The sequence below is a fragment of the Diadema antillarum genome, unplaced genomic scaffold, assembly GCF_040938485.1.
Source record: "Diadema antillarum isolate AM-2024a unplaced genomic scaffold, OU_Dant_1.0 scf00000192, whole genome shotgun sequence".
In the NCBI taxonomy this organism is placed as follows: Eukaryota; Metazoa; Echinodermata; class Echinoidea; order Diadematoida; family Diadematidae; genus Diadema; species Diadema antillarum.
Window position 1 is genome coordinate 2,105,521 of NW_027271081.1, and position 26,342 is coordinate 2,131,862.

At 38.3% G+C, this 26,342-nt stretch overlaps 1 protein-coding gene across 3 annotated transcripts in view; it reads left to right on the forward strand.

Moving 5' to 3' along the window:
• Positions 1-26,342, forward strand: part of LOC139723562 (pleckstrin homology domain-containing family G member 5-like) — a 266,864-nt gene that overhangs the window by 70,485 nt on the left and 170,037 nt on the right. Inside the window, exon 1 of one of the 3 annotated variants that reach the window (XM_071634807.1) lies at positions 17,548-18,116. The exons of the other annotated variants lie outside the window; for them this stretch is intronic. Coding sequence (XP_071490908.1) covers positions 17,938-18,116 — 179 coding nt within the window. The 5' untranslated portion in view covers positions 17,548-17,937. Of the gene's footprint in view, positions 1-17,547; positions 18,117-26,342 lie in introns of those variants that run through there. 3 annotated transcript variants of the gene reach the window in all.

Sequence of the window (26,342 nt, forward strand, 5' to 3'; positions counted from 1 at the left end):
GCAGTTATTTTCTGTTGACCCCACTTGTGCACATGTAAGATATTTTCACTTACAGAAAGACTGAAATAAGAAGGGATTTTCTCTTTGGTCCATTTTTTTCCCAGAACCATGCTTGAGGTATAAATGTGCATGGCCCTGATTATGTACAGACTTCATGAGAAATGGGTCACTCAGCAGTTTGATATAATTATGTAAGCAATGTACATTCTGCTGGTTCATTCATGCACAACCAAAAAATGACAGTTATCATAAGTGAATTTTAGAAATGCTTTGTAGAAATTGATGCTTTTTTGTGTGGACATGTGATGATTACATATCATTGCTGCTTTGTTCTCTGTTGAGATGGGAAAAAAAATCAGTTCTTCCTCATTTTAGGTGTTTTTGGAAACAAAAACAAAAACTCTCAGGATAATTTACCTCGCACAGTACATGTACATGTGTGAATGGCACGGACATGAGTAGTCAATCTGTTTTTTTTTTTTTTTTTTTCATCTCTTGAAATCTACTTGTGCACTTGTCCTAGGAGTGAGGGTGCCGGGGTTATGCTGCGGTCATTGTCAAGGAATGCACAGCTTGGAGATTTTATGCACTTCACTACTTGCAGAAGGGTGAGCTTTTCGGGGTCACGTGTGAACAGTGTCAAATGAAATCAATTTTTGCATCACGATCCAAGAACCTGCAATTCTTGTGTGTGAATGGGTCTGATGTGACAGTCATTGATGCAGGTGACATTCATATGGAGGAATGTAACCATTTATTATTTAAAGGTCCTGTTTACCTTTGGGAGCAGTGATTCAAAACATGTGCAAGACATCACATTTGATGCATATGTGTAGGTCAGTTGTATCACAAAACATCCTGTCATATAAAAGTTTTGCTATAAAGCCTAAAATATAAAGAGATATCACTGTTTTTCTCAATAGGTTATACCTGTAGATGGTTTGACAGGCAGATCCCTCAAAAAATGAAGAAAAATCAAGCAAATGCCAATCTACTGCTCTCTCAGATACAGAAGTACAGTAATTTGAGCTTGAATTTGACTTGTGCGGTTGCGATTGGTCCACCCTTTTAACTGTCAATCCTTCAAATTAGATTTAGTGGGAAACTATACCTTAAAAAACATAACATAAAAAAGATATCATCTATCCTGTAAAAACAGGGATCTCCAACTCCACTTTTTTGCACTTGATTTGGGCTGGGTGCCCTGGGAAAGAGTGGAAATAATTTGCATTTTCCCACAAATTGCTTCTCCACTTTCCGTCTGCTGCCGATGCGTGTAGTGGATTCTCGCTGGTGTCCATCATGTGTGAAGAGCGGGGATTGATTTCTTCTCAAAGTCGTGTGTGTTTTTCCCCTCGACACCCAGGGAGAAAATTCTCCCAGGAACACTCAGAAAATAAGAACAAAATAAAGGAGACCCATAGCAGTTAAAGTCGATATTACGCGCCTGAAGGAGCAATCTGCATATTTTGAATTCATGTCGAGTCGTTCGGTATCTTATCACGTATCACTTGCTTCTCTTATATCCCAATATGATTCTGTAGATTCTGTACTGCTTGGTTTCACTTTCATAGAGCCCCTTTGAAGATTACGATACCTGTAAGTCTCAGCTTCTCTATACTGTAAAACATGATATATTCGCGGCACGAAATTTTCGCGAATTGGAGCCGACGGCCTTTTTCGTGACATGAAATTTTCGCGAATTGCCACTGGCGTTCCAAGCATATAGTGTAGATAAGAAATTTCGCGTGCATTTTAATTTCGCAAATCTTGGCGCTCGCGAAATTCGCGAAATTAAAATGCACGCGAACATTCCTTGTTTTACACAACATGTTGTTGCAATCTAACATAAGTGTTTGAAAGCAACAGGCAGTAGAAAATGGTTCATAAAACACAGTTTTAGCAAAATGAACAAAAGAGGGAGCTCTATCAGGTACATTAGCATTTCAAGTGCATATCAGCTTGGCCAGAATTAGGACATCATTGTTATATATGTATATGTACATATATTAAGTGTGCATATGTGTTTGTATGTGAATGTATGTAGCTTTTGATCACAAAATTGGTTAGGTGCCAATTAAAAACATTTTAATGTAAAGTCCATCATCAGATAGAGCAAAATAAAACCTTTCTAGCCACACTGTACTTGGTACGTAAGAATATTCTATATTTTCTTATTATATTATCTTTTTATTATATTTTCTATTAAATTTTTCATTCATTGATGTTTGACTGTGTGTACATTTATTTTAAGTATACATGTGTGTTTGTATGTACGTATGTTTGTATGTATATGAGTGTGTGTGTGTTGTAATCTGTGCATCTCCAACATGGATTTTCTGAGTACCGGTAAGGCAGCAGCGGGTAATTGGAGTTCTATTTTGATTCTTGGGTTACCCACTGGAGGGGGAGGGCAGAGGGGCGATTGGAGGGACAAGGGTAAGATGGATATCCCCCGAACTGTCACAGCTGCCGATTACCAGTGACAGAGACTTGACGATTGGAACAATCATCGCCAGATAATGAGGGGAGCTTTCACACATGGACAAACTCTCTTAAAGGGGTGGTCACCTCACCTCCAAGTTTGCAACAAATCACAGATTTTGAACAAGTGGAGGAGTGTGTCTGTGTGTATCAAATTTGCTTTTATTAAGGATGTATCTTAATTAGGAGCCTAACAAATCTCAGCAAGCATAGTTACATTCTGGTAATTGTTGCCATTTGTAGAATTTGTCAAAAATTTCTGGAGAAGTTGATGGAGTTATATTGTGCATATTTTATATTCCATGGAATTCTTTCAATTTGCACATTCCTGTGCTAATAGTCACTGCTACATAGCTCACGTGTATCGAACTTCAGATACCCGTATCTATGACTGATGAAGAATTTTGATTAAAATGCGTAATATCGTATATATCATATGTGAAACTGACAGGAGTCATGTGAAGTGAGGTCTTGACAAAAAAAAAAAATGTATGTTTCCAGGGAGAGAATGCTTACATTTAAACGCCCAAACAATACATTATCCTGGGAAAACATTGAGAAAATTGTTGCCAAACTTGTCCTTTTCTCTCAAAATTCCTTGGGAGTAACCAGAATATCACGTGTGAGCATTCATTGTGGAATGCGAAAATCATTGTCAAGAAGTATTCTAATTAACTTTATATCACATGGTAGAATTGTCATATCAGTCCTATAAACTCATCAGTTGGGCATTTGTATTCGATAGGCAAATGACTTTCCACATCATCTTTCTTTTTCGTGACTTTTGCTTCTTTTCTTTTTTAGCTCGTGTCATTGATATTCATCAAGGGAATTTCCCTGATGAACCGAGCTGCTCGGTACAAAGCACGGCCTATTTCTCTGGAAATAGGTTTTTGTTTGCCAAAACTAGATTGAGAACGCCTCAAACGTTTTGATCAAAGGCACTTCTACCCACTGCCCCACTGGGTCATATTATGTGCTCAGGGTTCCTCACAATAGTCACATGCAGTTTTGCCATACGACCTTTTTCTTTTTGCACTGCCGTTGGGTTGGCAGCACTGTGTTGAGCAAGAATTTTTATGAAAGAGCTTACCAATCGAGGTAACGGGCCCCCAGTGGGACCGCGCACATTAATGTGCCGTCAACGCAAGCAAGTATGGCCGCAGAATGCACCCAGGTGAAAGTTGGGAGGGATATTTATAGGCACGGCTTTGTCCAACGGGTAGAAGATTCAACCTTTTGCAGGGACAAAAGAAGAAAGAGAGAGTGGAAAAAAAAACCCCACCTTACGACCTAATCCGGTTTTCTCCACAACAACACACTCACTTATGCAAAGTACAAAGTAAAATGAACATAAAAGACAACAAAAGTTAAAAGAATTTAGAATTTCACATGTTTTCATGAAATAGCATTAGTCTCAACCACATTAAGCATGCACAAATTAGCTAAGATAATGATGACAGTACCTAACACATCTGCAAACTGAACACAAATCTACACTCTTTTTTACATCATGAAATCACAGAAAGTACAGTATCTAATCACTATATTAACATTGTGATGTAATTACTTTGAAATGATGACCTCTTGGGGATGGGATTGGAGTTGATGAATTATTGACTATAAATATTATTTTCAAGATTAAAAAAAAAAAGATGTGTGTGTGCGCGTGTGTGTGTGTACAAATCAATAGGAGAGCCGTGAAGTGATGTCATCATCACCTCATGAATATAATTTGCATATGTGGGTGCAATCTACATCACTGTTCTGTGAAAATATGTGAAACTTGCGTATTCCAAAAACCTATCTCGTTGTATTTCCCAATATTTAGATTGAAGTTGTATTAATTTTTCTTTGTGTACTATTTTTCTTCTCAAAAGAGGTCAATATGAGGATGGAGGGATGTTTCACTGTAAGAGCACCTGCTGTAAAACCAGAAATTATCGCATGCATTTTACTTTTAGGAGAGCCAATATTTGCAAAATTAAAATGCACGCAAAAGTTCTTGTTCACACTACATTATATGCATTGAATATCATTGACAATTTGGGAAAAGTTCATGCCATGAGAAAGGCCATTGGCTCCAATATGCAAAAATTTCATGCTGCAAAAATATCTTGCTGTAGTGTAGAGTAATATATTGATGTCAATTTGATCCCGTCCACCCTTTGCCTCTGATCCAGGGATGAAAATCCATGAAACTGCTCGGGAAGACACTAGGCGCGGTCAGACTGGCAAAAGATGGAGAAGTTTAAGATCGATCTTTAAAGATCTCAAAGTTTTGCCAGTGTGACCATAAACTTCCGCGAAACTTCTTGATCTGTTTGCGGGCGGTGTCTCCGAAGCGCAAGGCCATTGTCATGTACAGATGTGCATTGTTACGTCACAATGACTAGCCATCGGACGGCGCACTCTTTCTTGTGCGCGTACCAATGGCCCAAACTTCGCGATCTTAAACTTCTCGATCTTTTGCCAGTCTGACCGCGCCTACTGTCACTTCTGAAGATGAAAGAGTGGGCATTGGTGTCTAGACAGTGATTAGAGATAAAGATATTGAAGAGAAATAGAGTAGTGCCATCTGGGGATAGAGACTTAAATGAAATCAAGTACTGTATATGCCATATATTTTAATAGCAAGTCTTAATTTTCGTGAAGGGACTTCCCAATGATTTTTCGAGTGGTTAAATTCGCTATCGTGGAGTATTGTAGGCCTACTGAATGGAGAAATGTATACGTGTGCATCATGTTCATATCGGGATCAGAGTCATTATTTTTGCGTGTCTTTAATTTCGCGAATAGCACCTGACTTGCGAAATTCGCGAAAATCAAAACCTCGTGAAATATTTGGCGTAGACAGTATTGTAGCTCATCTGGATGTTTTTTTTTGTTTTGTTTTTCTTTCACCCCTGACACCATAGTCTTTGAATTCAGTCCCTTTCCACAAAAAGGCTGGTGTATAATGATTATTCATGTGTTTCTTCTCTTCTTTCTTCTTTCCCCAGCAAACTTGCTATGATCCTGAATTTAGGAGAATGTATAGATCTACTTGTACTAGATGTTATGTTTTGTCTATATGACTGCACGGTGTGGGCTATAGATATCTTCTTTCGGGGTTGTCTACCGACCCACTTTCACAAGTTCTACTAAAGGGATTTGCGTAATTTTCCAATAGATTAGGAGTATTGTCTTTTACTTTTTCTGAAACAGCAAGAGTGTGCAGCCCTCGGAAGAACGGAAGAGCAGTATCCACCCTCAAACCTTTTTGGTAGAATTAGGTGGGTGTGAAATGTCAAAATATTTATCGTATTCGTTACACCAGGTGCTTGCTGCTGTTTTTTTTTTCTATTATTATTCGATGAACTCTTTTATGGCACATTATAAATTTTTATTTAACAAGCCCTTTTTATGGCACATTATCTATTTCTTATCACAGGGGTCCTGTGGAGTGATTAGTGCCCCTGAAGTGATTAAGAATGACCTTCAAGTGTTGTTTTAATAGCCATCAGTATCGTATGCAGTGGCAGAGTGGTGACAGCTATGAAAGATGTTCTGGCGAGTGAGACAGGCTTTTGCGGACAACAAGAAATAACATATGGAAACTTAATCAAACTTTAGCTGCACTTTCAATAAGTTCAGAGACATGGAGTATTGAAGTTATAAATGGCTTGTTGAAACTAATCTCAGAGTCTTTTTTTGACTTCATCTTCAACAATGAAAGCTGATACGGAGTCACCTTCTTTTCTTTTCAATGCGAACAAGGTGCTATCCTGAGTGAATCAATATAAATCTTAAAGGGATGGTACAGTATTGGTGGAGATGAGAATTGGGCTTTTAACTTTTTGCGAGATACCAAGAAAACACTTATGAAATAGTACAGAGCATACCATTTTAAGAGGAATTCAAAGTTTATTTGATGAAAATCGGGTTTGGAATGACTGAAACATCCAAAAACAAAGTAAAACAAAGCGATTGTAATAAAGTGTTGGCGGGTCCCACACTTATTAGAATCGCTCTGTTTTGGATATCTCAGCCATTTCAAAACCAATTTTCATCAAATAAACGTTGAATTCCTCATGGAATTACATGCTCTTTCATATTTCATAAGAGGTTTCTCATTATTTCAACAAAAAATGTTAGAAACCTGAAATTAGGTCTAAACCAAAACTATACTATCCCTTTAATCTTCTGTAGACTGGTTTCACATTCTCACATTCATGAGGGAAAAATGAGACTCGCAAGCTATTAAACAGGGAGATTCTCCAATTAATTATCTTTCTTTTTGCTTATGATCCTAATCACATCAAACTATCATGTAAAGATTTGATGCACAGTAAAATGTGCTTGTTAGAGTGTTAGACATACAGTAGTTACTTTAAAGGGATCGTATCGTTTTGGTTGAGACCTAATTTCAGGTTTCTAACATTTTGGGGGGAGATAATGAGAAACCTCTTATGAAATTCGAAAGAGCATGTAATTCTATGAGGAACTCAATGTTTATTTGATGAAAATTGGTTTTGAAATGGCTGAGATATCAAAAAAAGAGTGATTCTAATAAAGTGTGGGACCCACACTTTATCACGATCGCTTTGTTTTGTTTTGTTTTGTTTTTTGATGTTTCTGTCATTCCAAACCAGATTTTCATCAAATAAACTTTGAATTCCTCTTAAAATGGTATGTTCTGTACTATATCATAAGTGTTTTCTCGGTATCTTACAAAAAGTTAAAAGCCCAATTCTGATCTCCGCCAATACTGTACCATCCCTTTAAATGATATGAACGAATATGTTCGTGGTCTTACAAGATGTAGCTTTTGAATGAATGAATAGTGAAAAAAAACTTAATTTTTAGAAAGTTGAATAATTGTGATAATTACCCCAAAATCTGTTTGTCATGTTTTGTTTTTGTTTGTTTTTGTTTTTGTTTTTTTGTTTTCAAACAGGCAGATCTAACGCACACACTCACCCTCACACTCAACACACACACATATATATATATATATTTATATATTTTTTTTTTCTTACATGTTGCACTGCGGTATGTATATTTGAAGAGCAGGATAATAGTGGTTTCTCACCACAATGTTATGATTGTCTTTTTTTTTTCATATTTCAAACATTAGAGCAGAAACCTTCAATAGAAAGAAAAAAAAAACATAAAAAAGGAGTCAAGGAAAAGTGTAGTGTACATGAGCTAATATGGTAAACGATTTGATCCATGATGAGTAAACAGTGGTTTTATTGGTTAACTCCAGCGGAAGTGCTGCCTTTATCGTGGTCAATGATGCAGCCAAGTTTTATATTTCACACTCTTGCACTAGTAGAGTGATCAACCGAAGAAGTAGGGATGTCCATTGGAATTGATTCCTGTCCAACTGTTTGTGCTAGTATTCGTTTAGTTTTGTGTTTGTTTTTAAGTCAAATTTAACGTTGCTGATGAACACTGAAGCCACTATTAATCATTTGCACATGAAAAAAAAAAATCAAAATAGTTCCAAAATGTAAGTCAAGGACAGAAACAACCAAGTAAAAAGGGTTAGTCAGTGTAAAAAAAAAAATATAGAAAAAAAAATCAAGTCAAAATGATGATCAATTGTTAAATTTTCAGAAAGCGAACAATAGTCTTGTTAAAATTGTTTCTAGAACAGACTGTCTGCAGTTATGGTTTCTTGAGAAAATTAGTGGTATCTCCTTATAATTGCAGCTGTATTGCCCAACTTCTATATGGTAGGATATTTTGTGATGCAACTAAACTATACATAATGCATCAAATGTGATAATTCAAAAAAAAAAATAATACTAATCACTGCTCCCTATGGTAAACATTGAATTTAAACATGAGTTGTTGTTTTTTTTTTTCCTTCTCAGCTGTAGGTCTTACAAAGTAACACATGGACAATGAATGTGTATGACTGTATTACAGATGTAGGCCTATATGTATGTGTTATGAAATTTGTTGGAATTACAGGAAATAGCCATCAGTGTCATATATGTATAGGCCTATATTTTAATGTCTGATAAAAATTGCTGAAAATAAGGAATTGTTACATGATGCCGTACAGAGAGGAAATAAATCAAATCAAATCAAATCAAATGAAGATGATGCACCAATACAAAACAGGCATGTTCACACTGATCAATGTTGTTTCTTCTGATTTTCTTCACACCATCGAGTGTCCTACTTAGATGGAGTTTGAGCAGTTGAAATGATTCTGAATATTACTATTATTTTTGGCATCGTTATTATTGAATGTGTTATAAATGTTTTCATTCAAAGAAAACTTTTGTCCCCTGTAACCATGTTTATAATGTAAACATATGTATATTGTTTGCCGAGTGAACATTATGTTGAGGCTCATTAAAATGCAGGGCAACGAAAACATCACTTGTTGACTGTGCCGACGACTTCGAGGTATCCTGACCGATACTCAACTCTAGATTGTTTGCATGAATGAATTGCTTGACAACACTTTACTCACGGACTGTTTGTGTCAATGAAGTGCCTGACAACAAAAACAACGACAATTGTTTGGTTGCCATAGCAACGTTCTGGAGTATTTCCTGTTATGATTTAGTGTCTGCCTCTTGAGACTACACTCTCACCTAGCAACATGACCTAGTTCCTTTGAGCTCGTCGCCAAATTGGTCCAGTGAGAATTCGTCTTCTTCTTCCTCCATCCTTCAATTCATCTTCATTGATTTATCCTTTGGCATCATGGACACGTTTCTGTTCCGTTCATAGTCGGAAAATCATGGCCCAGAAAAACGCCATTAAAATTTGTTGCCTTTCTACATTAGAAATTAAAAGGGACGATATATATTTTACATATATTTTTTTTCCCAAGATTAAGTGTTTATTTAGGGTGTAAAACTGGTGACATGACATTTGCTCCTGTGACAATTACTACCTTCTTCTTTTCTCCAAGGACTTAGTGGTAGGGTTGTGACAAGGTTTTGGGATTATTTTGGTGTGAGGATTAGGATTAGGATTAGGGTTCGAATTCTGTTTGTGGGTAGAATTTGTGTATGGCTTAATAGCGTGCAGATGTTTCATGGGAGCAATTGTCGCAGGAACAAATGTTTGGGTCAGAACCTGGTACACCTGTACATCCCCTAAGAACATTGCTATCTATCATTGTATTGACTTCAATCATTTAAAGGTTTTGGGAAAAAAAAAATCAGTGATCATATCATATGTGTTTCCTGCTTTTTAATACAAACGCTTTGTGCAGCAAGAGGCAGTGTGAGAATGGGAGAAGAAGTTATTCGATAAAGGAGTCTGAAGTGGCAGACTAGGGGCTAACATGGGCTACCCTGACTTTGACCTTGAATGCAAACTTTCACTTAGAGGGTCAGCCATTGAGTTGTCATCTTGGGCAGGTGAACAAACTTTGAATATGAACTTTAGGTGAGTTTGCCCTCTCCTTTAAAGGGACTCATCACCACGCAGACATGATTGAAAATCTCAGTGCATTGCTTTTTTTTTTCACATGATGAAACAACAAGGAGTGTATTGTGCTCCACAAAATCTGTGGAAGTTACATCCATTTGGTTTGCCAATACTACCAGAAATACACTTGTAGATGACTGACTATAAGTTTAAAACAAACTAAATGAACACATTGCCAATTTTCATTCATATGTACACATATATGTGTTCTAGTTACTTTATATGTGCTTGATTATATCCATCCTTCCCACTATCTAAGCCAAAAAAGATAAAGAACAAACAGTTTTGGACATTTGAATGCCTGTGGAAGCTATTGATTCAGGGTGGAGTTGAACTTTATCCAAATCTGTCTTGTTCTCAAAGATGATATATAAACTTGATTTTATTGGTAGGAAAATTGTTGTTTCATATAAAGAAACAGTCATTCTTGCTGCATACCACCATCTCGACCCGTCTTCACACCATGAGAGAAGGAGTAGCTACACGTGCTGCATGCAGAATTTTTAAGGAAACGTCCAGACATTGACCGCTTGACCGGTGGAGGGGAGGGGAGTTGATCGCGAGCACAGATTTGCATGATCGGCACACTCAGACGAGGATGGAATCGCAAGCTGACGGAAAGGGAAAGAGGGGGCGCACTACACCCACTGTTTGCCCAGCCAGGAGCCGTGTTAGATCATAATGAATGGGAACATCTTTCGTAAAGGTCAAAGAATGCTTAAAATATCCTTGTATGACGTTCTACTCATTGATTTTTTTTGTGTGACTTCAAGCCGCTGGCGCAATGATAAAGAAGCGGCGTGTCAAGGAAAGGAAAAATAATTGAAAATGATGGGAGAACAAAGCATAAGTTATTGAGCATTTTTTTTTTGGGGGGGGGTAAGAAAATAGAAGAGTAATTGTTGCTTTTATAAGATGAAGTATCATCAATCTCTATAGAGCTACAGGGGATGTACCTTGATTAAAATCTGCCTCCTGCTGCATAGTATTTTAGTAGGCCTAATCGTGTGACTTTGAATTCTGTAGGAAATGACCCAAACTCGTTTTGCTGAAATTGCCATGGAGGAGTGGTAAAATTAGACCCATGTTATGGCTTTCATTATCCCTAGCATTCATTTTTTTTTTTTAATTCAGTCCATTGAAGAGTGGTTTGGAGCATGCTGTAAAAGGGGATCTGGTTACGATGAATTTCGCATCTTTATAATTCCGCGGAATTAAGACATTAGTCACTGGAATATATGTATGTCAAATGAGATAATTAGTTGAATATTCAATCTTTGTGATATATATTAGAATTTTGCCATCCTAAATTGGTCAGAATGCCTTCAATGACACTTACAGAAAATTGACGCCAAAGAAATGGTTGTGCTAAAGAAAACAATTGGGGACAAATGTGCAGATTTGTGAGGGGAAAAATACGTTTGTTTCCAAGGAAACATGATGTTTTTAAAATTATCCACTATTTAGAGAATCCCATTTTCTAGTGCCAGGAAAGGAGAAGAGAAGAAGAAAAAGAAGAAAGAAAAAAACATGGCATGGGTGCACGTCTGTTTATGGAAAGCTCTTGGTGTATCTTTCTGCTTAATTATTTTTTCCAAGGAATTGGATGACATTTTGATCATCACAAAATCAGCTGACCATGACATGGAGTTGGGTGCTTTGCAACAAAAACACAGAAACAAAAACCAACAACACAACCCCACAAAGCTATTGGGCTTACACGACAATGGCATCTCCTAGTCAAGGTTGCATAGAATAGCACTAATAACATGTTTCCTTGAGAAAATTATTTTCTTCTCTATGATTCTGGACTGAGATATTTAAAGAGCATGTTTTCTTTGTTGTTTTGTGCACAGGCACCACCAATGCAGAGAGAATACTTTCATGACAATGATGGTATTTTTAGGAAAGTTTAACATACAAACAGAATTAGGCTATTTTGAGTATACTCGTATGAAGGATTACACTTCTTCCTCGTCACTTTTCATGTTTAATCACGTTGATGTTGATAATGATCTTTGATATTTTCATCAACACGTTTCCATGAAGAATAGCCTCTTTTGGGAAGGGGGACTCTTTAGGAATGACAAGGTATCTCAAAAAAAAAAAAATTCTTTGTCATCTGGTGAATTAGATGGTTTTTTTTCCCCTTCAAATACATTTTATCTTGGTAACATTCAAAGGCATTGGCGATTACCCTTGAAAGGTAACATATATAATATATATATATATATATATATATATATATATATATATATATATATATATATATATATATATATATATAGGTATATGTATATGTATATGTGTGTGTGTATATCCATTTTGTTGTGTATTCTTACTGAAATTTCTCTCTGAAGATTGTTTTATAATCTACAGTTGTTGCTTTCTTTATATATATTTCTAATATGTGTTCCATTTAATTGCAAAATTGACCAATACATAGTTCTCTTTTTATGTTTATTACAGGATCTAGCAACTACAGCGTGTAGAAGTAACAAAATGCTGAAGTGTTTTGGCACTGTTACACAAATCCAAATATAAACTTATATCCATTAGAGGGTCTGGTAATTGGAGGGAAACAAAAAGATGCTATTCACCAGCGCTCGTTATGAGGAACTATTAACAGGCCATTTAGTTCCATAAGTGACTCTTTCTTTTCTATTGAATATTCAAGCACAGAGGTTTTGTTCTCTAATTAGGAGATCTCCTCTACTTGAGCTGTAAAATTAGATCTGGAGTTGTGTGATAGTAATTTAACACTTTGGCAATTGTTATTATCAGTGTATTGATTCCCTTTTGGCAATGACTATGTTGAGGAAAAGATTTTTCCCTCAAAGTAGCCCCATGTCTACATACCTTATACCCCTTTCCCGCTGCCCGTCTCGGTGAACCACCGAGAGGTTCCCCGGTGAATTCACCGGGGAACCTCTCGGTGAAAGTTTGAGTGCCGTCGTTTCACACTGCTCTCGGTGAAACTTTCCCCTAGACGGGTTTTCTGCTCGCAACGTGGGTGATCTTATGTACTTGAGTTTGTTGTGCATCTGCGACTTGGTTTTTTCGATCCCATGTTCAGCAAGTTTTCGGAGGAGGGACTCGTACGCGGCAGCGTCAGCCGACGTCCCGCTCAGTTCTTCGTTCACTGCTGCCTCGCTACAATTAAAGTAACAGTCTCTCTTCGTCTTTGGTCCACGCTCCAGCCATTTGCAAAATTCCCTCAAATTTCAACAGCACAAAACGTCAACGGATTTCTCCTGCACACTGTAAACCCAGCACTTGACGAGAAAAGCACAAAATACGAAAAAATCAATCAAGAGGCGCACTGATCAGACTTTACTGGAAGAGTTAAGAGCTAGACACTAGAGGAAGATGAAGAAGGAGGAAGCATCAAATCGATCAAATACATATGTACACTGTAAACCTATATCAGCTTTGTATACAGTACACGGCGTGCTAATTACTAGTAAACAATACAATGCACAGCACGATGCAAAACAATGCCGTCGCACTGTGAACGCCACATTGCACACGAAACGACATACTACTAGTAGTACATGTACTATGTAGTGTCGTGTGTATGTTTACAAACACGAATTACTAGTACCCTTTACGTGTGGATTTGGGAGGTCGAGTACGCGCTAGCTAGCTGAAAACGTGTGCAGGACCAGAAACAAAACATGACCTTTGACATAATCTGCATATTTTCCCCGGTGTTTCACCGAGACAACCTTTCACGCTGGGCGCTCTCGGGGAACCACTGGGTGATCTCCCGTTGAACTATCGGTGTTCACCCAGGACGCTTCTCGGGTAAAAATTGCCCCAAATTTCATCGGTGTTTCACCTAGGCTTCCCCTAGGTTTCAACCGAGTGACCTTTCACACTGCGGGGTTCCCCGGGTGCCCCCAGGTGCCCCCGGGGAAGATTTTCTTCAGCGGGAAAGGGGTATTAGTGCCATATGTTAGATAGGAATTTCTGTTTTAGGAGGCGGGGGATTAATAGCCACTAAGGGCTAGTACTTTTTGCTTTTTTGTTTTTGTTTTGTTTCAACATAAAACATTCACAAATTGCCAACCATGAAAAATGAGTATACTACTGGTACTAGCATTGAATGCATTGTGTATTTGCATGCATTTTGCTTTCGTAAATCTCGGCTTCTTGCAGTATTCCCAAAAGTTTCATGCAGGTGAAAATTTCTGGTTGCACAGTATTCACTTTATGAAAGTGTGGTTTCGTTGATGGCATCAAGGCCAAAGTAGTCTGTGAATGTAGACTAACCAGCAGATATAATACTGCCGCACTGGGTGTAGATTGTGGGTCTGAAACAAAAAATTTTAATGACATGTAAAAAAAAAAAAAGGAAAGTAGAGATCAAAGTCAAGTTTCTCTTTTACAACTTTTTGATTGCACCTTAGGGGGCCCTCACTCACTTTTCTAAAGAGAGCGAAGAGAAAAGAACATTTTGTTGAGCAAAGTAGCAATAGTTCTAAGCAGAGACCCTCTATATTTCCTGTACATACATAACTACTCATGTTTTCATCTCAGCTGTTGACTTCAAGCTTTTACATCGTCTTTGCCAAGTTTCTACGATAAAGCTCTTTCCAGGTTTTGGTTTTGATCGTATGTCTTTTAACCCCTCTCTTTCCTGTGCTTAAAAGGCAGTCTGAGCTGTAAAAGATATGACAAAAAACAAACTTTCTCTGTGATAAAGTTACAAATTCAAGTCATAAAATGTTTTAATCAGTGGGCTAGAGCTTGCAATTATGAATTCAGGTCTTCATGCAAGACTAGTATTGCATGACTTATTGTCGGGTAACAAACAAAAAAAGAAGAAAAAACAAACAACTAGAGCACCAAGACAAAAAGATTAGTTTGGAGTCATGATACTAATATCACAGTATACCCTTCATTCTGCTAGTTTAGTGCCTTTTTCGTTAATTTGTTGCATTAAATGCGCTTTCCTTTATATTTTGAAGAAAGCGTGTTTATTCTCCACAAGTTTTACTTAAAATCGTGTGTCCAGTTAATGTCATCACTTACCAGGCCATTTCACATCATTGTTCGATTCATAGCTGAATACAGGATGTAATTAATGATGCTCATACTTTTGAATGCCCAGTACACAGAACACACAGAACAACAACAACAACAGCAACGACAAAAACGCACAGACTCAGTTTATGGACCAGTGGATATGTGTACATTTTGAATGATATGCTACACACTTGGCCTTGCCATTATTGATGATAAATGAGGCTGCACAGCAATGCTAAGAACAGCTTGAAGCCAAGATAGGTAATTGTAGAATACATTTGGCTGTGACATACTTGTATTTAGAAGAGTTTCTATTATGTATTAGGACCTAGCTTCTATTACAAAGTTGCGAACATGCCTTTTATGTGCAGCTACGGGTAATACGCATAATGAAGCTGTACATGTAGATGCTATGTGGTACCATACGAGTATGTTACTCACCAATGATACCAAATCATATCTCACTCACCCCCCTCCCACACCCACATAAACTTGCACACACTTTCAGCAGTATTTCCTTTGTGAGCCATTGATTTCCCCATTTATATTTGTGTGTGTGTGTGTTTGTGTGAGTGTGTGTGTGTGTGTATATTTTTCCAACTATTTTACATTTCTTTGTTTGAAGGCGAGCAGATCACGTCGCTTTCACACCGGCACGAATCATCATGCCTCTTATTATCTTTCGGCCGATGGTCATAGGAGTGTGGGTACACTGGCAGCTTGCACTTTTTTCCCACTCTTCCCTTTTTTTTGGGGGGGGGGGGCTGGAAGATTAATTCTAAGGGATACCTTTATTCCGTGACATGTGACCACTTAGCAAGTCCAAGTACAGTGTACATGATTTGGTGCACATGTCGGCATCTCCTACGACCTCTTTCATATTGGTTCCGTTTATATCCTTTTGTAGTGGGGTGAGCACGCCCTTTGATAAAGATTTTTTTCCCCTCTCACCGCTCAAGCAGAACACTTCGAACAGAGTGGGAGAAAAAAAGTACATTCTTTTTGTCTGGCAATTTCGGATCGCACAATGGGAGAATTTGTGTTTTCTTTCACTCCCATGGATTGTCCACATATTTTATTCTTTTCTCTCTCTTCCTCTCTCTCTGTTTCTCTGTCTGTCTCTCCCTGTCTCTCCCTCTCTCTTCCCCATGTGGGTATATTGCTCTCCGTGCCGACTGAAAGAGCGTGAGCAGTACATGTAGAACCAACCTTTGATCAGATTTGGGTTTTCTCTGTGTTTTGGGGTGTTTTTTTTTCCTCTCTCTCTCTCTTTTCTTTTGCAGCAGTTATAGGAGGGACCACTTGCGCTACCACCACCGGAGACACAAACTGGTTTATTTTCCTTTCTCTCCTCTCTTTCTGCTTGCTCCCGATGGCTTGGGAAACTAGTACTGCTCGTAGTCGTTGATTTTTTTTTGTGTGTGTTTAGTGTCCGCCCCTTTCAAAAACCTAACTACCAGACAGGTATATGGATATCTCTCTTCTCCGCCAGGAGGATATATGATCGACTGGAAAGGTGTTCTTAGGGGTATAGGGAGCCAGACGGAACACAACGCCCCGGGTCCACGCTATTGCACCACTTGCGTGAGTGGGCATCTACTATTGTGAGAACACTGGCGGTGCCTCCACCATAGTGGATGTAACTTTCTTTTTTTCTTTTTGGTCACTGCCACCGACTCTGTTTTGGTCTTCCCCTTCTAACCACCCAGGCACAGATCATCTTCAGTGCGTGTGATACAAACTGTGGATGGTCAGTATAATTGTGGATCTAATCTACTTTTGACTATGATTGACCAGCAAAGGAATCTATAATCATTTTCCTTTTGTTTCAAGACTCAAGAGGTGGCGTCCATCTACAGCCAATATCAGCAGACAAAGCAAGTCTCACTTTATAGCACTAGATCGCATATTTTTATTCTTAATTTTCATTTGTGTACCACTGGTATGTATGCATGTGTCTCATCCACTTGAAGAGTGTCTTATGACATTTAATGCAAGAGGAGGCACACTTGAGTATTTGTGTTTGTTGCTGCAATTTGCAAACGAGAGGGACCGCCAAGAACTCTGTGCACCCAGTTTCCTGGTTGACTCGGCCAGGGCTCGCATGGTTATCAAACAAGTCGCCAGTTCTGGATGATGATCTGGACCTGCCAATCAACCGGAATGGCCCTTGGAGTGGTTTCGTATGCGATAGTTAGCGGTCTCGCATGAAGACGCGATCACCTGAGGTTACCGAGGTTACTCGTGGAAGATAATTATAGTCCTCGAAACTCCAATCGGATAAGTTGGCGACGAACGGAAGAAGGAGAGGATTTGAGTTGGATTCTACCTATAATCCCCCAGTGGATCGACCCTGTGCAGGAGCACGAAGTTGTAAATGGATACATGAACAATCGGACTATCTTTATTAACCCTTTGATTCCTTGCAGGGGATACCTACATGTACAAGGATAAAGCCGGACGAACACATCAGGCAAGAATATTTGTCAAGGGAAGATTGTGTTTTTTGCCATGCAGTGGGCCGGGCAGGATGAGCAGTACTACATTTAATTGACTCGTTTTAATTCCAACTTTTTTTTCAAACCCCTAATTACTGTTTCTTCCTCCGTCGCTGCTTCACAGGGCAGAGTTAAAAAACATAATTTTTAAGGGGAAAATTATACCATATCTTCTGACATTGTCAAGAATCGATGAAGAAGCTGGTAGATCTCTAACTTCTCAGGATATCGCGCACGCGATATTCCTTTGGTTGGTAAGGACACGGCGTTTTTCTACGAGGACCCAGGATCTATTTTTAGGAAAGCTGCAATCAAGGAAACATACATATACCTACTCCTCAGAACCATTAATGGCGAAGGATTTATACTTGAGCTTGGAGATTATTGCGGATCATCCTCGCTGAAAAAAAAAAGAAGGAAAAAATCTGGGATTGCATTTCGCTCACTCAGTTGTTAGTGTTGGTTTTCTTTGTTGTGTATGCGCGTTTGCCTTTATCGTCATCACCATCAAAGTTGTTGTTGCTTTTTCGAGAAGTGGACAAAGCTAAACATGCCTCGCTCATACTCTCTCGATGAGCAAGCGAGCTCGGAAGCGATGCAGCGGTTTGCGGAGGATTCGGTAGCCCTGAGGGTGGCCCGCTTCGAGCAGGATCAAAGGTATGTGTCAAGTATATTTTCATATTTCTGACATGCTGTCCTGTGATATTGTTTTGAAACTCAAGTTTTTTGACTCCCAATTTGCCGATTTATTTCCACAGATGTCTGGAAAGCAATTGTCAAATGAAAAGAGATGATCTAACCCCTCAATTGCTACATGTACTCGATTCACCTTCGCCTTCCAGTTAAATGAGGGCAAGGGGGAAAATCTGATTGTAGAGTTTAGTGTCAAAAGAATTTGTGCAATGGTTAAGCTCCCATTAGCATAGTGACAAACTGTCCCTTGGACAGGACATAAAATGGAGGTCTCGTGTATGAGAGAGTAACAACTCATGCATGTAAAAGATCCCGCTTCATTCATTCATCGCAAAGAGCAGGGTGTCTAACCCGGTGAAGTGGTCCCACCTCACATCCAACTGGACCCCATGGAAGACCAGCTTAACGTAGCTGAGAGTATGGGCTATCCAGCCATCTTCTCAGATGGAAATGAACAAACAAACAAACTGTTATCAAGGAATTATGTAAAGAGAGAGGGGGGGGAGGAGAGAGAAGAGGTACATTATTGAGTGTAACCTATTCAATTATTGGTTTTGAAAAGTGAATATCCAAATGTATAGTAGGGGAGATCTAAACTGAGTGTATGAAAGCATGTATATGCCTAATTATATCTGTGATAAGATGATGTAGGAAAAAAAAAAAACACACACACATTGATCATCACATTCTCACTGTGAAGAAGAATGTACTTCTTCTCCTTCTGCCCCACCCCTTTAAACCCTCTGGTCCGAATTCACGAAGGTGGTACAAATGAAACCATGGTTTAAACCATGGACAAAAACCATGTAGCGCCAAGTGTCGCACAGAATATTTTCGTTACAAAATTGGTCCTTTCGTTGACAAAATGACCGTTTCATTAACGAAAGTATCATTTCGTGGATGAAATGTCCATTTGGTTACAAAATGTTGTCATTTCGTTATACAAAATAATCATTTCATCAACGAAATGACTGATTTCGTATCGAAATATTCCACGCGACACTTGGTGCTCCATACAAATTGTCCATGGTTTAAACCATGGTTTCATTTGTACCACCTTCGTGAATTTGGGCCTTTGAATGTCACGTTTATTATCTGCCTATAGATATGTATGTGTGTGTGTGTGTGTGTGTGCGTGTGTGTATGTGTATGTGTGAAATGTGTGCACATTTGACTCATTAGGCGTTTTCACATCAGCCCGATGTTTCGAAATAGCGTGCTATTTTCTGACTTGGGAAATAAAAAAATATCTCGAGCTTGGATTTTTATCGCGCTGATGTGAAAACGCCTAGTGACACAGAAAGGGTTAAACAACACAAAACAACAACAACAAAAGTTTTGAATGGGAAACATCAATCAAAAGCAACACACACACGTGTGAAATTCTAGACGGTATAATGTTGATAATGGCAAAGCTGAGTCCTTTTTTGATAGCATTATCCCCTCATTAAGTATCACACTTGATTGGCAATCGAAATAGCCATCTAAAGTGCCATAACTGCGATGCGCTATCTTCAATACACTCGTTTTGTTTTGTTTTCTTTTTTTGTCAGTTGGCAAGAAGACAAAAGTCTCCTCATCTGTATAGGAGTATGAGGGAAAAGTAATGATCGTAAATGAAATGCTTTGAAGCATTAGTGTTGGTTGCCTGATTTTTTGCCCAAATTCTTTCGCATTGTTCTTTCCTTTGCTTCGCCACTTTCACCAGGGCTGTTTTTGTTCAGGGGAAATTCCCCCGTTTTGTAGGAAATCACCTGAGGTGAATTGTCCATATTTGGTGTAATGGAAAGATTAAACTGGCCGTTTGGCTCATTGTGTGTGGGAGGGAACCTGGTGGAATCTGAACAAGGTCTGTGGTTGTGAAAGAAACCTGAAGGCACCAAGGTTATGCCATATTGATGGCACGTGATATCTAGCCTGAAACTCTATGAGATCTTGAGTAACTTGTAGAATACTGTAAAACGAGGAATGTTTGCTTGCATTTTGATTTCACGAATTTTGCGAGAGCCAAGATTCACGAAATTAAAATGCATGCGAGAGTTCTTACCTACACTACATGCATTGGATGCCAGTAGCGAAAATTTCATGCTGCGAAAAAGGCCATCGGCTCCAAGTCACAAAAATTTCATGCCGCGAATATATCATGTCTTACAGTACTACAAGGTATCTTGTTCAAAACCAAGCAATGCAAGAGCGTATGGGTGTACTGCAAAACCAGAAATTTTCGCATGCATGAAACTTTTTGCAAATTTTACGAGGAGCCAAGATTCCAGAAAGTGAAATGCACTTGAAAGATTTAATCTGCTTAAATAGTGCAATTGGAATGCCAGTGGCAATTTGTTAACGTTTTTTGCCACAATAAAGGCTCTTAAGTCCAATTCACAAAAGTTTTGTGTGACGAATGTCTTTGGTTTTGCAGTATAGCATGTCTGAAACTCTATAGTGATCTTGGGAAGTATGCATAGCATCTTGTGTGATGAAAAGCCAGGCATGAGCGAGTCATTACCATGGTGAGTACTTGTGTCTGGACTGCTAAGACTAATACTTCACTTTTTTTTCTCTCTTTTCCTTTTTTTTTTTCCTGGATTGCAATTAGCCTCATTTTGTTTCCTTTTCTTTCCTAGTGAAATCTATGAAACTGCTCATTAATCTCTGTTCGAAGTGATTGATTGAAGAAATTAAGAATTGTACTGAGTTGGCTATCACAATAGAAACAATTCAGAAACAGAAAACAAGCTTAAAGCCCCTTTAGCTATGATCTCGTAGATGTGAACAGGTATACACATGATTATGCTTGAGCCAAGAAAAAAAAAAACAACAGTAACTGATGGAAAGTAGTGTAGCTAGAGAGGAACCAAAAAAAAAACGAGACATGAAAACTCGTCACATTGAGGACGAGTTAGGTGATACGCTTGTGGTCATCAGATGACGGTCATCTGTGATCGACAAGAAAGAATGTGATATAGGCACCTTGAAGTTATATTGAGCGTACATGCGAAACCGTTTCTGTAACCACTCGGCCACGGGTCATCCACGGAAATGGTATGACAAAAAAAAAAAACAATGTATAGATATAACAGGGGGAAAGTCAATGCCCACTCAACCAACGTAACCGTGTGAACATCTATTGCATTGCTAGACGGAAAAGCGGCCTTGTAAGAGACAAAAAAAAACAATGTATAGATATAACAGGGGGAAAGTCAATGCCCACTCAACCAACGTGGCCGTGTGAACATCTATTGCATTGCTAGACGGAAAAGCGGCCTTGTAACGACTGAGGTCGCTATGCCATTTCTGGCAACTTGGGAAAAATGCGTCCCGCAGACATAAAACCTATAATCGGCTGGTTTTGATACCTTGCCTTTAATCACAATTTTCAGTGTAATGACGTCATCAAATTACAAAACAATGACATCGTCTTGAAAGACAATTGTTCAAAGTACAACACCTCAGTCGTCGTCATTACATACTATGATCGGTTTGACAAAGTCAACCTGCAAAATTGTGCTGCAGTCGAAGCAATGTGGTCTCCAACACACAAAAAAGAGGGATATGGCGTGTGTGTGTGTGTCTCTGTGTGTGTATAGGTGCGTTTATATACGTACGTGATTTCTACATGGACGAATATGTAATACAAAATTGAAGAAAAAAAAGTAAAATAGCTAAGTATTTTGTTTCGTGATCTTGTGGGGTTCCAACCCGCAACCTTACGTCTCTGAGACGTCGCCTTTAGCCACTCGGCCATACGTCTCGACGAGAAAATATGGGGAACGTAAACTTATGTATGTGAAAGATACAGGAGGAATCGTTTTGTCCACATTCCATTTTCGTTTTCAGTTTTAAACTGCAAAATTGTCAATCTGATGAGGAGATTTCAAAGAATAAAATGCATGATTACTGCAGCTTATTGTCTCAGCTACAACATACTAAAGTTTCAGAGGAAATGAAGCAAAATCAGCTGAGATAGAGGTGCTTAAACGTTGTCAAGTCAATGCATGGTTTTAAAAAAAATCACCTCCCATAGACATAACACGTAAACTTGTCCGATTTTGTGTCTTTACTTTTATCACAATTTAAAGTATGATGACGTCATCAAACTAGAAAACATCGATATGGATTTGAAAGACAGTTGTTTAATATACTAATGATGCACAGGATAGAGTGCGTTAGTGTAGGCGTAGTGCACTCGAGGGTATTTACAATTGTGAAACATGCACGAGGCGAAGCCGAGTGCATGTTGCACTACATTGTAAATACCTGAGAGTGAGCTACGCCTACACTAACGCCACGAAATAATCCTGTGCATCATTTGTTTCATAAAATGGGTCGAAAATTCGAAAACTAACATCATTTTTCAGCGTTTTTCACGTACCTCTGTGGGTCAAGACGTCCGAAGATGTTCATCCCAAACTTTTACGCACGTCGCACTCGCGGAAGTCCCGCACATACAGTATAAGTATAGTGGGGGGTTGGGTTTCCGGACACCCGCATGAAAACTTACTTATTTTACATAGAATATGCACCCTTTACCTTAAAGACTTGATATAGACTCCTCATATAGGCCTACTAGACAACATACTCTGAAAACGGCGTGAGAATTAACCTGCTAAATCGTTGGATTTGCTCTTCAAAGTGACTCCATGTACGCGTCCGGTCCCATAACGCTTGGCCTACTGTACTGTACAAAGTGTACGTATAGTACAGTATACGTACGTACGCCACGTATGTTATGCACAAGGGAAGACAGGCCGGCCGGCCGGCAGCCCGAACTAGAAGTTGTTTACAGGATTGACAGCGCGTACGCGTATGCATGCAATTCATCAAAGGAGCCGCCGCGCGCACAGACGATCGGCAATCTACCATAGGATTACAGGCAGTGCAGTTGTACTAAAGTAAAGGAAGGAGGTGTGTCTCATTTCAGCGCTTCCTATTGGCTACATTCTTGAACTCATTTTATAATGTATAATATATTAATCGTACGTTGTCAGTTTGCTATTGACATGACGATCAATCACATGAATATGAGGCAGCTATTAGTACCTGTATGAAATTATTATAGGCATGGTTATCAAATTCCCTTAAAATTTCCTTATTATTGCTTTATTTTTACACACAGTTAAGCTATCTCTTTAAACTCGTCACAGTTTAATGAGAATCATGAACATCATACATTAGTACCATATTCAGTTCCATAGCTGATCGCGTTTGCTAATTAATTAAGATTTATTGTCTAGAATGTGCCATATGGCCAACCTGTATACACACGTGGACACACAAACACAATGCTAAATGTATGTATCAAACCTCTGTAACACAACTTTGAACTAACTGTAGAAAGTATCGCTGCACTTATCATACATACTTTTTATCATTATCTGAAACTCCACAAAAACCACTAATTGACAAATAATCATCAATACAGAAGACTGACTTAAAGGAACAATTCAAATACCTTTTTTTACAATGTATAGCTTCTTACATGTATAAAATCAGCACAAAGTAACCACGACTACATTGTGTTACTGAATTGATATGAACAAATTTCATTTTGTTACAATATACCATGATCAGCTTGAAAAGCCCAGCCTGCAATATTTTGCAGCAGTCGAAGCAATGCAGTCTCCAACGATAAACAAAGGGATACTGTGTGAGTGTGTGCGTATAGGTGTGTTTACATGCGAACGTGACTTCTACATGGACGAAGGTGTAGTACTCCATTGAAGAAAAAAAGTAAAAAAAAAATTATTATTTTCTTTCGTGCTCTTGTGAGGTTCGAACCCGTACGTGTGCAACCTCACGTTTCTGTGACGACACCTCTAACCACTCGGCCATACGTCTCGACGAGAAAATTAGAGGAACGTAAACTTATGTACGTGAAAGATGAATCAGGAATCGTTTCGTCCGCATTCCATTCTCATTTTCAGTTTTAAATTGCAAAATTGTCAACCTGATGAGGAGATTTCAAAGAATAAAATGCATGATTACTGCAGCTTATTGTCACAGCTACAACATACTTAATTTTCAGAGGAAATGAAGCAAAATCATCTGAGATAAAGGTGCTTAAACGTTGTCAAGTCAATGTATGGTTTTTAAAAAAATCACCTTCCATAGACATAACACGTAAACTTGTCCGATTTTGCGTCTTTACCTTTAATCACAATTTAAAGTATGATGACGTCATCAAATTTCAAAACCATGACATGGACTTGAAAGGCAAATGTTCAAAGTAAAACATATCTGAATTTGGGGTGATATTAAGCTTAAACAATAGAGATACGAGTAAATGAATGTCAGAAAGAGTACCTCAAAAAAATTAATTCCACTTTTTTGATTTCAGATGATGATATGATGACGTCATGAGTTTTCCTGGCAATATTGGTACTTGAAACGTTATTTCCAATTCATATGCTTTTGTAATATGCAATAGAAATATAGGGTCAATGGACGATTTAAAGAGCTATGGCGACATAAACAAAAACATGTTTTTTCACTATATTTGCAGAAAGACGCGCGCGCGGAATTTCAACTTTGACGCCAGTGCATTCCTTTGTTATAGGTCAAAATCGATCGGAAATCAATGGATATTGTTACTCAAAGTATCAGAAATCCAAATCAGTCAAAAAAATTGCATTTTCATGTTGGTTACGCCCTCTGCGCGCGAAATTGCGCGGACGGACGCGCACGCGAGAAAATGTTTGAAACGCTTAGAATTGTCTGAAACTTCGAGATTTCCCATTGGGAAGTCGTTTTGAGCCTTTTAAAATTTTGACGCGCGCAAACGCGCGCGTAATGATGACCTTGGTAACTAGCTTTAAAACGTAAGATAGAGCCTGACCTGAACTTTATGTCCACCGAAAATGATACAGAAATGATATCTAGTTATGAAGTTATGATCGATCATGTGACAAGGTCCGAAAATCACAAAATGGCGCCTAGATGACGTCATAGATATGTTACTGTCATGAAAACCTTATTGTGGCTAGATATTGTTATGAGACATGTTGACTGAAAATGTTATGTTATTCCGTAATGTCATTGTTGAGATATTGACGACACAAAATGTGGCAGAAAGAAAGAAGAATAAAAAAAAAGAGAAATTTTGGCAATCACAATAGGTGATACGCTGATAGCGTATCACCTAAAAATCAAAGAGCAAAAGGCTAAAACTTGGAACAAATTTTGAACACTGAAACAATGATGTTGTGTAGTGCTGGAAGTCAACACAGTCTCAATGGGAATGGGTTTCTATTCTGGAAAAAGAAAATATGCTTCTTAACATTAAAGTGACAGTACAGTAATGTTTGAGGTGAGGATTCAGCTTGTAATGTTTTGCGAGATATTTAGAAACCACTCTATGAAATGTTAAAGAGCATGCAATTCTGAGGGGAATCCAAAGTTGTTGTTTTTTATGAAAATCAGATTTGAAATGACTGAGATATCCAAAAACAATGTAAAACAAAGAGATCCCAGTAAAAGTTGTGACCTAGGAGCTGGCGCATTTTATTAGGATCACTTTTTTTTTTGAATATTTCAGCCATTTCAAGACCAATTTTCATCAAATAAACTGAATTCCTCTAGAAATTACATGTTCTTTTACATTTCATAAGAGGTTTGTCATTATCTCACAAACACACACTAAAAAGTTGGAAACCTGCAGCCCTGTCTAAACCAAAACTTAAAGGGATAGTACAGTATTGGTGGAGATGAGAATTGGGCTTTTAAGTTTTTGCAAGATACCAAGAAAACACTTATAAAATAATACAGAGCATACCATTTTAAGAGGAATTGAAAGTTTATTTGATGAAAATCGGGTTTGAAATGACTGAAACATCCAAAAACCAAGTAAAACAAAGCAATCGTAATAAAGTGTGGGTCCCACACTTCATTAGAATCGCTCTATTTTGGATATCTCAGCCATTTCAAAACCAATTTTCATCAAATAAACGTTGAATTCATCATAGAATCACATGCTCTTTCATATTTCATAAGAGGTTTCTCATTATCTAAAAAAAAAAATGTTAGAAAACTGAAATTAGGTCTCAACCAAAACTGTACGATCCCTTTAACCATCCCTTTAATCGGTAAACAATTTGGGCTACTCCTTCATTCAGACCATATTGAACAATTTGTAATATTTTGTGATAGTTTGAGTGAGATGATTCAGCCACTGTATCTTTAATGATTGTCCCC